This window comes from Microchirus variegatus (genome assembly GCF_963457635.1).
Source record: "Microchirus variegatus genome assembly, chromosome: 10".
Lineage (NCBI taxonomy): Eukaryota > Metazoa > Chordata > Actinopteri > Pleuronectiformes > Soleidae > Microchirus > Microchirus variegatus.
Genome location: NC_139811.1, coordinates 28,463,990 through 28,477,840, shown reverse-complemented (window position 1 = coordinate 28,477,840; position 13,851 = coordinate 28,463,990). Strand labels below are relative to the sequence as shown.

The 13,851-nt window shown below is 39.6% G+C and overlaps 1 protein-coding gene across 3 annotated transcripts in view; it reads right to left on the bottom strand.

The window, feature by feature from the left end:
• LOC310933313 (4-aminobutyrate aminotransferase, mitochondrial-like) overlaps positions 1–13,851 on the bottom strand; it is an 83,579-nt gene that overhangs the window by 25,415 nt on the left and 44,313 nt on the right. For 2 of the 3 annotated variants that reach the window (XM_083896773.1, XM_083896775.1), the window contains 4 exons: positions 11,573–11,690; positions 4,202–4,251; positions 3,859–3,939; positions 1,114–1,206 (listed from right to left, as the gene is read on the bottom strand). In XM_083896773.1, the coding sequence (XP_083752899.1) occupies positions 1,114–1,206; positions 3,859–3,939; positions 4,202–4,251; positions 11,573–11,690 (342 nt within the window). The remainder of the gene's footprint in view (positions 1–1,113; positions 1,207–3,858; positions 3,940–4,201; positions 4,252–11,572; positions 11,691–13,851) is intronic. The other variant, XM_083896774.1, reaches the window with a different exon arrangement.

Here is a 13,851-nt window from a genome sequence, read left to right as displayed (position 1 = left end):
TCTACGAGTGGTTACTTTTTATTCTTTGTAATTGTGTATTGTGTGTTTTGGGTAACATCTACTGCACGTCTGTCCATCCAGGGAGTGAATCCCTCACCTGTGGTTCTCGCTAAGGTTTCTACCTTTTTTCCACGTTATAAGGGTTTTTTCCCTGGTAGTTTTTCCTTAAACTGGTCTAAGGTCTAAGGACAGAGGATGTTAAGTAAAGTACCAACCCGTTCGGTACGCCCTGTTCGGTTCAATACACAATGGCAAACAAAGGTATTTTTCGGTATGTTTCGGCCCATCACAAAACTTTATCAAAACTTTGTATAGCCATGCGATTAGATGCACTCAGGAGCAGAGACATGAAAGCAGTGCTGCACTCAGTGCCATGGTCTGCTGAAGCCGCTTTCAGAGCCAATCAGAATATCTCTGTTTTCCAGGAGCCAATCAGCGCTCCACATGCATATGATGATCGCTGTCTGAGCAGTGCACAAACAATGGTGAGTGAACGAGACTTTTGAAGTTTGAAGAGGCACCGTCTTCGCTTAAGTCCGTTTAAGTGTGGGATTATTTTGAATTCAGCGTAAACTACGATGAGAATGGGAAAAGGACTGTCAACAAACAAACCACAGTGTGCAAGCATTATGTTGCAAGTATCAGTTATGCACCGCATATATGACAGACATATTGGACAGACATTTGCTCCGGGTAAACGTCCTCCTCGCATCACGACGCTGAAGTTGGCTCCACATTCACCTACAGCGTGACTCCAAGCAAGCCTCTCATTTACGTCGCCATCATCCGTCTCTTTCTCTTGGAGCAGCACGGTGTCATGTTCACATTTGATTGTATTTATAGTGTAGTTTCTGTGAGTGGGTTAAAATGTTTTATTGGATAGCACAAAACTTTATATTTATTTTTAATTTGTGTTGTTTTATGTTTGCTGTTTAATTTTATCTGCACTATTGTTTATATAAAGTTTGTGGTTTGATTATATCTGTGCTTTTAATTATTTTTACCATGCAATATTGCCTTTGCTCGTCTGAGTAGTTTTATATTAAGATATAGAAACCGTACCATTACCGTGGACCCATAATTGTGATGGGAAAACTAGTGCTTCTCACTCACCCTGTACCAGATAAACATTGCTTTGTAGGCATTCTCATTTGAGCAAGAGCCACAGGCCATAGTCTGAACACGGGTCATTCCACTGGGAGCCACCTGAGAGGAGGGAATACAAGAGGAAGGACAGGATTACTCACTGAACAGGTATCCAGCAAAAATGGTGTGTATGCATTTCTTAAATAAGCTACAAACGCTGTTTCCAGAAAAGTTAGGACACATTTTTTTCACTGACAAACCTAATTCTATTTTGCACATATACAGTGCTTCACAAATTTAATAGACCACGACCGAAGCCACAGCTGCTCTAAACAGCATTGGTAATTATAATAAAAAGGTCCCTGTAATGGTTAATACAACAGTATGTAGAACATATTTGACTAAAATTATATTTTTATTGCTAAAATATAATTATTGTTACCATAATTAAGCCCTCCGAGTAGTAAGTAGTAAGTAGACCTCCAAAGACTGCTAGTTCCTTTAGTTTGGAATCTGGTTACGGCAAAAACGCATTCAAACCACGGCACTTCGTCTGCGTTGAAGAACGACACTTTTTTCACAGCACTGCACAGTGATGCACAGCCTCTCTTGTTATTGTGCGACTCTCTCACAAAAGTGGAAATAACTCAAACACATGCAGGGTGACAGAGATATTTGCTGCGGCACTCTAATGTAAACACACAGGACACGTTACTTCCTGCTTCACTCTGACGTCACACGCAACACTCCGTACACTAACGTCTCATAATCCTACACCACACACACCACGCTTAGCCTGTAAAGTACTGTTATCCATGAATTTATAAATTTACTGTTTTACAAACACCCTGAGACGGCAGACCGCCTCATTGAATCACTAACTACAGCCCGGCGTAAAAGTGGGAGGAGACAGTAGCTGACTTGAGTTTCACCCACTCCAGCAGGAAATATTGGAGCCTCATCTGTCCTCTAGGAGCTGCACAGAAACCTCCTACCCAAAGCCGATCATCTGTCACACCCAACCAAGTTGCATCCCAACTTCTGTTTATTGAAAAATGCAACTCAAGACAAACACACCAGAAGAGCAGTCAAAACAAAACAAGTAAAAACAACCCTCATATGACCTGAAAACAATGATTGTTCAACATCATGGTCTAGGAGAAGGATACAGAAAGCTATCTCAGAGATTTAAGCTATCAGTTTCAACTGTGAGGAACATTGTGAAGAATTGGAAGACCACAGTTCTAGTTTAGACCCGAAGTGGCAGACCAAGAAAAATCTCAGATAAGCAGAGGTGAAGGATGGTGAGAACAGTCACAGTCAACCCACAGACCAGCTCCAAAGACCTACAACATCATCTTGCTGCAGATGGTAAAATTTGCAGCAGTATAATTTGGTGGCGGTTCCATCATGCTGTGGGGCTGTGTGGCCAGTGCAGGGACTGGGAATCTTGTTAAAAATGGGGTTGCATGGATTCCTCAATATCAGCAGATTCTGGAGAACAATGTCCAGGAATCAGTGGCAAAGTTGAAATTGTGCTGGGGCTGGATCTTTCAACAAGACAACGACCCTAAACACTGCTCAAAATCTACTAAGGCATTCATGCAGAGGAACAGAGTTCACCTCGGACAGAACACGAGTGCATGCAGAACGCAGACAAATGGGTTCCCACAAGGCTTAGTTCTACCTCCGACATTGTTTAACCTTTACACGAACTCATCACCGAATCCCGTAAATTCATCTACGCAGATGACATCTGTCTGGCATTCCAAGCACCAGATTTTAATCAACTGGAACGGGTGCTCACTGAAGACCTAACTAAACTGGATCAGTACTTCACAATGTGGAAGCTGACAGAGAATTAAACATCAATCTGAGCAGGCTTAAACTTACCTTGGAGTGACCCTTGACAGGACCCTATCCTTCAAGGAACATAAAGAAGAAGCATACACTCACATCATGTGGACACCCAGCTCAACACAACCATGAGAATCATAACTGGAACAATTCGTTCAACATCACTCCCCTGGCTCCCTGACCATCAAACATTGCACAAAACATTGCAGTAATTAATGTATGCCTCACAAGATACGGCCTCGCGAGCATATTTAATGGCCACAAACAGTTCAGACAGCTGCGAGTGAGAAACAACTAAGCTGTGTCTGCACGTTGTACTGCTTCTGCTTCAGGCAACTGTCTGCTCTCTAAGTTGAAATCTGCTCATGCAAGTTGACCAGACTTTTGACAGTTTGGGGGTGGAAACCAAGGAGGGCACCAGCCCTCTGATGATTGGTCACTTTTAGTGTGAGCACACCCACAAGGAACTTCTTGTATTTGACAGCTATCACTACAAGACATTTAGAGCAGAGAGGAATAGAGCAAGTGACTTTCCTCTGTCCCAACATTTTGAGTGTTTCAGGCATCAATTTCCAATAAAAACAATTAAGTTTGTCAGTGAAAATGGAAAACCAAGGTCAAGTGAATTAACAAATAAATAATTTTCCAGAAATTGGGTTATTTAGCGAGGCATTCATTGGTTATGGTTCGGGGTAGGCTTAGGCTTTGTTTAGGGTGTTCAAATGAACACCCACCAATGCAGCAATGTGTGTGTGTGTGTGTGTGTGTGTGTGTGTGTGTGTGTGTGTGTGTGTGTGTGTGTGTGTGTGTGTGTGTGTGCGTGTGTGTGTGTGTGTGTGTGTGTGTGTGTGTGTGTGTGTGTGTGTGTGTGTGTGTGTGTGTGTGTGCGTGCGTGTGTTTGAGAGAGAAACATACTGAGATAAGACTTTCTGTGATTTTGTCTGCAAAGTTCTCAGGTGGGAGGATTCCCAGAGCAGGACGGTTCACTAGTGTACTCTGAAAGTGAAACACAAAACAAACAAAAACATTGATGATACTTCACACTTAAAGCTATACTTACTTATTCTTATATCTTTATTGCATTTTTACACCTTTATTTTGAAATCTTAAATTTTGAGGGAGGCGAAATTGTTCATGTTCAAATTTTTTTAGTTATATAAGTGTTGAGAGATATGCAAGAATGGTAAGTATAACTTTAACCAGCTTTATGTAGCTTTATTCACAATAAAGCTACATCTTGTCTGTGGAGAGAACCTACCAGATTGTTGGGATTGGTCATCAGTTTGAGCAGAGCAGGGTGGTTGTAACCTGATGGACAGAGTAGGAGAGAGGAAAAGATTTTAGTGGAATATTTTCATTATTGGATTACATACTGCAGTTTAGAGACCGTGAGCCACATCATGTTCACAGTTTCCTACCCACTAATAAATACATGAATAAATAATACAACAGGCTGTGCACTGCAGAAATTAATTAATTAATTAATTAATTAATTAATTAATTAATTAATTAATTAATTAATTCAAGACAGTAAAATAAGCCTCATGTCTGCGAAATTGTTCTTCTTTTTTTGCCTAAAAAGGAAAATAATCTTGGCAAGCAAGTTTTTCATACAAAAAAATTTAATTTCACAACAAAATAACTGACTTTGTCTAAATAAGATTCAAAACCAATTCCAAAGATCATGATAATGATCATAATTTGGCACTCATATTCCTTTCAGCCGTCACTGCCAGCAAAAGTAGCTATTATCAGTGTTCAAGACATTTTCTGTCATTGTCCAATCGGAATCGTCAGATTCAAGTCATGTTTTAAAGCAGGGGTGTCAAACTCAAATACAGAGTGGGCCAAAATCTAAAACTGAACAAAGCCGCGGGCCAAGGTTGAACAAATTAACCTTTTAATAGGGACCCAAACAAGTTTTGCATTGAAAATTGAACAAGCAAGGCTTATATAACTTTATAGTGACATGCAAAATCGAGTTTCAAATAATAATAATAATAATTAAAAAATATCAATGGCATATCAAATAAAATTTAAATAAAAATTGAATGCACCCTAAATACAGGATAAGCGGTAGATAATGGATGGATAAAAATTGAATGCCTCTTTTCTATTTGCAGCCTTCTGAGGTAAATATCAAAATAAACTTTTTCCACAGGCTAATAATAAATATGAAAATAAAATAACAATAATGAATGAATCAAACATTCAAGCCTTGAAGTAGCAAGAGAAAGTGCATGAATAAAACGTTAATTATTGCTCAGTTTGCTACACTGATTTGCTTTAACACTGAATATGGAACAAGCAACGCTTATATAACTTAATAGTGCAAAATCAACTTTCAAAAAACATCAATGGCATATTAAATAAAAAATTGAATGCCTCTTTTCTATTTGCAGCCTTCTGAGGTAAATATCAACATTAACTTTTTCCACAAGCTAATAAATTTGAAAATAAAATAACAATGAATAAATCAACCATTCGGGCCTTTTTACTGCTCAGTTTGCGACACACTGATCTAATCTGATGTGCCCAAGACAGATACCTGGCATCTTTTCTTGGATGCTAGTTCATTAATGTCGGGGTTCAGGCTTTGAGCTGAGGCAACCTTCATTATCGAACGAAGGTGTTCATCAGTCAGACGTATCCTGTGAGATGTTTTCGTCATCTTCATTGAGGAGAAAAGTTGCTCACATAGATAAGTGCTGCCGAACATGGAGAGCAATTGAGCAGCTTGGGTGCGGAGCTGAGGCAGCGGCGGTGCCCCTGTATAATACCGGTGGGCCAGCTCTAATGTTAATTTGATATTGCCTCAAGGGCCAAATGAAATTACACGGCGGGCCAAATTTGGCCCACGGGCCAGAGTTTGACACCCATGTTTTAAAGGGTCCCACCTTTCTTGGGGCAATTTGATTGATGTGGAGAATCGCCCCAGCATTCTCCCATTGACTCTCATGTTAAAACTTTTTTTTTCGGAAAAATGACTCTCCAATGCATTTTCAATGAGGATCTTGGGGCTAGCCCAAACGTACTTGCGTCATACCTAAACTGAGCAAAGAGAGAAGGAGTCACGTCTCCCGATAAGTTGTTCGCCTCTCTGCTCCCAGCGCCCAAAGTGAAGCTCACTGTTTTAAAAATACACGGAGGATTGTGCTCGTATAACCGGTACTGCACTAACTCATAAGTGCACATAGTTTTACCCGTCCCATGGAGATCACATTTTCATACATGTTAGCAGTTTATGGTTCGTAGCAGCAGACAGCAGTCATTTGAGGCATTTCTCTGCTGCTGGTGAAAAATGAAATAGAGAACTTCTGCTGGCCGACAAGGTTTTATTTTTGTTGCAAGGAAAAGGTCAATCTTCACAGGAGTGATCCTTTCTGGAGAAAGACCCCGGGCAAAGTGTGCACTCCACATTTATACCTGAGCAATTTCCCTTTCACATTCGACATCATCATCAAACGGTCACAGCTCCGCAGTCCACACCGTCATCAGTGTCACCATGTCTGAAGGCAGTTTGAATTTGAAAAGAGGACTTGATGGCGGACGCAGGGGAGTGCAACTGACATCCATCCACTCAATAAAGTGTAAGTAAGACATTATTAGCCTAGAGAATTAAAATGTGATTCAAGTAGTAATTTCATTCACCCGCGCGCAGCTGGGGGCCGCCTGCTCGCAAACCCCCGCTAGGTGCGAATGGCTCTAATTAGCATTTCAATGTCGCGATCGTCTGACCAGCGCTGACTGACAAACAACCTTTGGATGAAAGCACAGACAGTTCACTGTGATTGGACAGCAAACCCCTCACTCATTGGTCACCTTTGGAACACATGGCCATTTGCCCCTCCCGTTTTTAATAATGATTATAATAATATTAATAATAATATTATTATTGATGATACTACTACTAATTATCCTTATTGCTATTATTATTTAGTGATAACTCCATGTCACAATAGAGAATAAGAGACAGTAAAGTACATAAACAAAGTGAAGCTTTATTTACAAAAGAAAATAACAAACATGCTTTATGAAAAATCTCTCTTGGCTGCTTCATGGTCATAAGTTGGAACAGGTCTTGCAGAGAGTGCCCCATTATGCAGCCTTCTGTGGTGGGTTGCTCGGTACTCTGGTTCCCTCTTCAGCCTCTCTTGAACAGAACAGTTCTGACAGCTCCTGGCTCCTGTTGGGCTCAGCAGGGCTGTGAGGCCTCACTGCCCTTAGGGAAGCCTGGAAGCTTGGACTTAAAATGGCGGTCTGAAAACCCTCAGGAGCCACATGGTGGAGAACAAAGAAAGAAGCCATTTTCCCCCACAGGGGGTCCAGCTGTGACGCACTCATCCCCCATAAACCAATGCGGCAAATGACATCACCCAAGGACAGACTGGAAGCTCATTGGTGGACATCACGGGAGGCCCTGCCTCCGAAGTGGCAGGTAACAAAACGGATTTCAAACTAGCTTTACACTCTCTTCGGATTGACTTTTAGCGTGAGTGGACGTCTGTTCTGTTGGAGAGGATCATCACTACTACAAAGAACCCCATTCTTGCTGGCCAAGCTGTGAAGGTTCTTTCTTTGATAACTCCTACCCCATTTTTGGTTTTTCCCTTTTTTGCTTTCTTTTGTTTTTGATCAGAGACTGAACGAATAACTCCCTGCGAGTTATTGTGTTCTTTCAAGGTCCCAACTGACAGCTGAGTGACACACTTTTCGCGTCTGTGTGGTTAAAATGACTCAAATGGAAAATAGTGAAGATTCAAATATTATTACAGATCATACAAAAAAGACTGACATTAACTTTCTTGAATCTTCGTCATATTTACAATAAGTTGTTCTCTACTCTGAGATAATACGAGTCTTAAGCTTTAGCTGCATATCTCAAGTGTTTCAACATATGCAGGATAATAAACACACATTTCCTGCACAGCCTGCAATCAGCTCTTAGCCTGAAGAACGTTATGTTTACCGGCTTGAGAAACACACACACGCAAATGAAACACGGGCAAACACGTGTAGCTTAGCACTAAGCCATCTATCGCTAATTCTACACGACAGAACATGTACACAAAGACAGTTTCATTGTTGGAACTACTTACAACTTGAGCTGGTACTCCAACAGTTATTGTTGACACTGCTCCTTCGTTTAGATGAAGTCTTGTGCTAAGTCAAGCATGGTATTGCCCAAAGTTTGAATAACACTTCTCTGTGAAGTGGTTGGCACACCTGGAGTTTTTTGGGAATGTAGCAGCGGCATTCCCATCAAAAATAAAAGACATTCACTCTGTTTTTCTGTCCTCATCGACAGGAAGAATGTGGAGTGTCTGGTGTTGGTTATTACAACCTAATACAGAGCAAAAACAGATTTTTTATGAGCCATGTTCTCAATTGATCAGCAGTTCCAAAGACCCACGCGCTTCTTCTTCTTCTTTTTATTTTACAGCGGCTGGTATCCATCTATAGGTGCACTACTGCCCCCTAGGTACATTTGACCCTCTATCTGAACCAAGAACAGCTGTTATAAAGCAGTTTTTAGTTGTTAATGTCATGTCCAAATCCACTGCATTCAAACATGTCCTTGCTAAAGTTTCTTGGCTTCATCTCCATCCACACAGACATTTTAATGACAGCCAGTAGAAGTTTGGAGTTTGCAGGGAACAGACACATCACACCCAGAATAGTTTCTCTCTGTAGAACATATTGCTGGAAGATGTGCTGTAAACACATCCACTGTGCAGTGGACTGCACTGTCAGGCACCATAGGTTGATAGATAGATATAGATTTTTTTTTAAAGTTATTTTCTTATGTTTTCTCATCATTCATAGTAAACAATGAACAGGGTCCAAATGGTCGTTAGCAATAATTGTTAATCATTCTATCAGTTACCATGAACAGCTGGAAATCTACACACAATGTTGATACATGGCATTACTAAGTTTAAAGGTGTGGTGGTATAATCCAGTTTTTAACCACATAATGTAATTAAATACTCCCAAATGTTCCAAGAAATAATTCCTCTTCAAAATGTTAACTGAAATTCCTTCTACAGGGAAACAAACTAAGAATAAAAACTTACATCTATTGAGCAAAACTCAATGGCTCTTGAGACTTATCTATCTTTTCCTTGGAGACACACACTCCTGATTTGCATTTGAACAGCTCACAGCATGGTCATTTACATGTCAAAACCTTACCCGCTCCTGGGAGCTGGGGGGGGGGGTGACTTTCTCACCTAGACTGCAAGTGTACAGCAATTCCTGGCAGTTATCGGCAACTGACTGAAACTTCCAGTTGACTGGGAGTTTCACAGCAATTCACAGGGACGATAACTGCACCAAATCCCACTTTTCATGCAGTGCAATGTGTGTATATTGTTTTGGGCTAGATGGCAGCGTTTTTCATGTGCTACTATGAGTTCAATCTGGTGTACCAAGAGGCGGCGTCAAAAATGCTGTAATTCATCCAAAGGTATGTGCTTCAAGGGGATGCTAGTGGATTACTGTTTTGTTACATTTTCAATAACGAATAACATAAGGTGTTACTTCTATTCAGCTTTGTATTGTATTGCAAAGGCACTTTTCTGCTTCAGTTTGCATGGACAAATTTTTGTTGGGGTTTGTTTTTGAGGGCATTTACATCCAAATCAAGTGAACGGTGTAGGAATTACAACACTTTCTATATGTGCCTCCCACTTTTTAGGGGACCAAAAGTAATTGGACAAACTAAAGAATCATAAATCAAACTTTCATTGTTTAATACTTGGTTACAAATCCTTTGCAGTCAATTCCAGCCTGAAGTCTGGAAGACATAGACACTGGGTTTCATCCCTGGTGATGCTCTGTGAGGCCTCTACTGACACGGTCTTCAGTTCCTGCTTGTTCTTGGGGCATTTTCCCTTCAGTTTGGTCTTCAACAAGTGAAATGCATGCTTAATCAGATTCAGGTCAGGTGATTGACTGATAACATTCCATATTTGCCTTAACTTAACTCTATGGTTGCTTTTGCAGTTAGCTTTGGGTCATTGTCCATCTGCACTGTGAAGCGCCGTCCAATGAGTTCTGAAGCATTTGGCTGAATATGAGCAGATAATATTGTTGGAAACACTGACAAAGTCTTTTGTCAGCAGTTACATCATCAATAAACACAAGGGAACCAGTTCCTATAGCAGACATACATGTCCACACCATGACACTACCACCACCATGCTTCACTGATGAGGTGGTATGTTGTGGATCATGAGCAGTTCCTTTCCTTCTCCACACTCTTCTCTTCCCATCACTGTGGTACAAGTTGATCTTGGTCTCATCTGTACAGAGGATATTCTTCCAGAATTATAACAGCTTTTTTAGGTGTTGTTTGGCAAATTCTAATCTTGTCTTCCTGTTTTTGAGGCTCACTAATGGTTTACATCTTGTGGTGAACCCTCTGTATTCACTCTGGTGAAGTCTTCTTTTGATTGTTGACTTTGAAACACACACACCGACCTCCTGGAGAGTGTTTTTGATCTGGCCAACTGTTGTGAAGGGCGTTTTCTTCACCTGGGAAATAATTCTTCTGTCGTCCACCACAGTGGTTTTCTGTGGTCTTCCAGGTCCTTTGGTGTTGCTGAGCTCACCGGTGCATTCTTTCTTTTTAAGAATGTTCCAAACAGTTTATTTGGCCACACCTAATGTTTTTACTATTTCTCTGATGGGTTTGTTTTGATTTTTCAGCCTAATGATGGCTTCTTCACTGACAGTGACAGCTCCTTGGATCTCATATAGAAAGTTAACAGCAACAGATTCCAAATGCAAATGTCACTCCTGGAATCAACTCCAGAACTTATACCTGTGTCATTGAAGATGAAATAATGAGGGAATAGCCCACAATTGTCCATGAAATAGCTTTTCAGTCAATTGTCCAATTACTTTTGGTCCCCTAAAAAGTGGGAGGCACATATAGAAAGTGTTCTAATTCCTACACCGTTCACTTGATTTGGATGTAAATGCCCTCAAATTAAAGCTGAAAGTCTGCAGTTAAAGCACATCTTGTTCGTTTCATTTCAAATCCATTTCAAATCCATTGTACACCATAATGGGGCTATATTTGAGTAGACTGATTTAATTTAATTTAAAATGAGCATGTACAGACTTCAAGATACTGTATATTTTGTATGAATTTATCAATGTTTCCAAACGAACTGTTGAAATTTGGGAATTCATTTTTTTCTCAACACTTAAATTACTTCGATTGGGCAAAATGTTAGATACTTTTTTAGTAATTCTGTTTCTCACCTCTGTGTGCAATGCTATGTGACATCAGAAGAGACAGAAAGAACGTGATGTACAGAAAGTTCTGTTACACATTTCATTGATTCAAGATTTGTATTTGTCCTCATAAAGGCAAAACCTTTCAGTTTTACTTTAAAGTCCCACCAGCTGGCTCCATCTGACGAGAGGAGTAATCAGGCATTAAATGGAAGAACTAGGAGGTTTTTGACCATTGAAACAAGTTAATGTTCGAAAGTAGACCTTCATAAATTACATATATGTGTGATAGGACCACTCTATGGGACATTTAAATATTGCGTTATCAAAACAGCAAAAGCTTTCAGTCCAGGCAGCTGGGAATAGAGGCTTTGCTACTAACCGATTGGGATGGAGGAGATCTGAGTGTAGATATCCAGCATGCGGTTACCATCCACATCCACCAGGTAGTTTCCCCTGCTCTCCTCATAGTTACAGAAGAAGTTGATGGCACCAACATTCTGAGAAGAGACAAGTTTTCATGTTAAACATCAAAGAGAAGAACTCAAACCCCCTGCATTGACTATGTAGCAGATGCACATGATCATGCTGTGAGTTTTCTTCTTTTGGCTTCTCCCTTTTCGCCACAGTGAATCATCTTCCTCCACCTCACCTCATCACTTATGTCCTTTTCTGTTACACAACTGTCTTCATGTCTTCAACTAACCATACATTGCTCCTCTCTCCAGTGTATACCGCCATCTCTCCAGACTCTGTTCCAACTGTCCTCTACTCTCACTACAGTTTCCAAAATCATCTGCAAACAAAAAGATCCTGCTATGTGTATGAGTTAGGGATGCAACAATATTCGGTATTTTACCAAACCGTTCGGTACACCCTGTTCGATTCAATACACAATAGCAAACAACGGTATTTTGGTACGTTTCAGCCTGTCAAAATGTATCAAAATACACAAATCCTCAGGAGCAGAAGACGAAGACGTATGTTTGCTGTTTCATTTGATCTGATAATGCACTATTGTTTAAATAAAGTTTGTGGTGTGATTATATCTGTGCTTTTAATTATTTTTACAATGTAATATTGCCTTTGCTAGTCTTAGCAGTTTTATATTAAGATACCGAAACCGTGACGTTACTGTGGCCCAAAAACTGTGATGCATACCGAACCATGGGAAAATTTAACTGTTGCATCCCTAGTATGAGTCCACATTTATGGCACATAGTTCATACTGACTGAGCATGTGAGCAGAGATAAGTGTGCAATAAAGGAGTGGAAGGATTTTGCGCGGAGTGTAGCATTTATAAAACTTGTTAGGAGGCTGAATAACACTGCTTGGACCCAAATGCACAAGGCCAGAGGCTAGACGAAAAGTTCAAGAGTCTTTATTTCTCCTCTTGAAATAATCAAACAAAAATTCAGAACCACTTCCTCAAGGTAGAAAATAAAACAAATGTTATCACTTGAGCTAAATTAGCAAAAATAGCAAGACAGAGGCTAATACAAGGTTTTCTCTCGAAGCATAAACGACGCACTGGCACATGACTAAGGGACTGGGGACACAATAGCCGTGTTCTAAGTCAGTTGTAGTAGTATAGTTTTAAGTCTGTTTTAGGTAAATGTTTTATTCATTTCAATTGAGTTTAGTTTTATTATTATTATTATAATAACAACAATAATAATAATAATAATAATTAAAAAAAGATTAATATTAATATTACATATGGAGAACCGTCACCATAGATGCCGGCGTGTGTCAGGTTGAAAGACAAACAGGACTAACAGGTAAAATAAACACGGTTACCCTGGATTTCCACTGGACGCGGAATGTAGTTTACCTACTTCACCACAGAAAGTATATAATCTTATATATATATATACAGTATATAAAAATATATATATATATATATTAGGGCTGTCAAAAGATTACAATTTTTAATCAGATTAATCACAGGGTAGCTGTGGATTAATCACGATTAATCACGATTAATTACCATTCGTAAATATGCCAGAAAAATTATAATTTTCTCTTTATATTGTTGTAGGAACTGAGAGATAAATAAAGTATGTGAAAATATAAATGTAAAGAACAATAAAATTCTGTAAATAAGTTGTAAAAACCTATACAAACTTAAACAACAATAAACATTACATTGTAAAGAACCCACATTATAAGACAATATAAATAAATAGAAAAAATAAAATACTGTAAATAACTTTGAAAAAACTTTTAAAAAAAACTACACATTGCACTGTAAATAACTAATTATAAACAAAATATAAAGTATAGAAGTTATATAGTTTTCTTGGGGGAACTAAACCCACAGCAGGAGAAGCACTGCTTCTGCTAGTTAGCGTTAGCGTCAGCTAGCATTCTGACGCTAATGTTAGCTGCTGTCTGTGTCCCCGTTAGTTAGACAGTGACTGTTAATGTTATGATTATATCATTATCTGCGCCAGTAGCGCCACTTACAACTGTGTGTCTTTCTTTCTTTTTTCTTCATCCTCTTTTTTTTCTTCCTCTTCTAACTTCCTGATTGATAACTCCTCTTCATTTTCCTTCAGCTTCCCACAGGTTAACGTGAGGTGACGTGGGGCCCCTTTAGGGAGGTTTCCGACCGAGATGTCATTGCAAATGTCATTGCAAAACCAACCCTTGTTGTT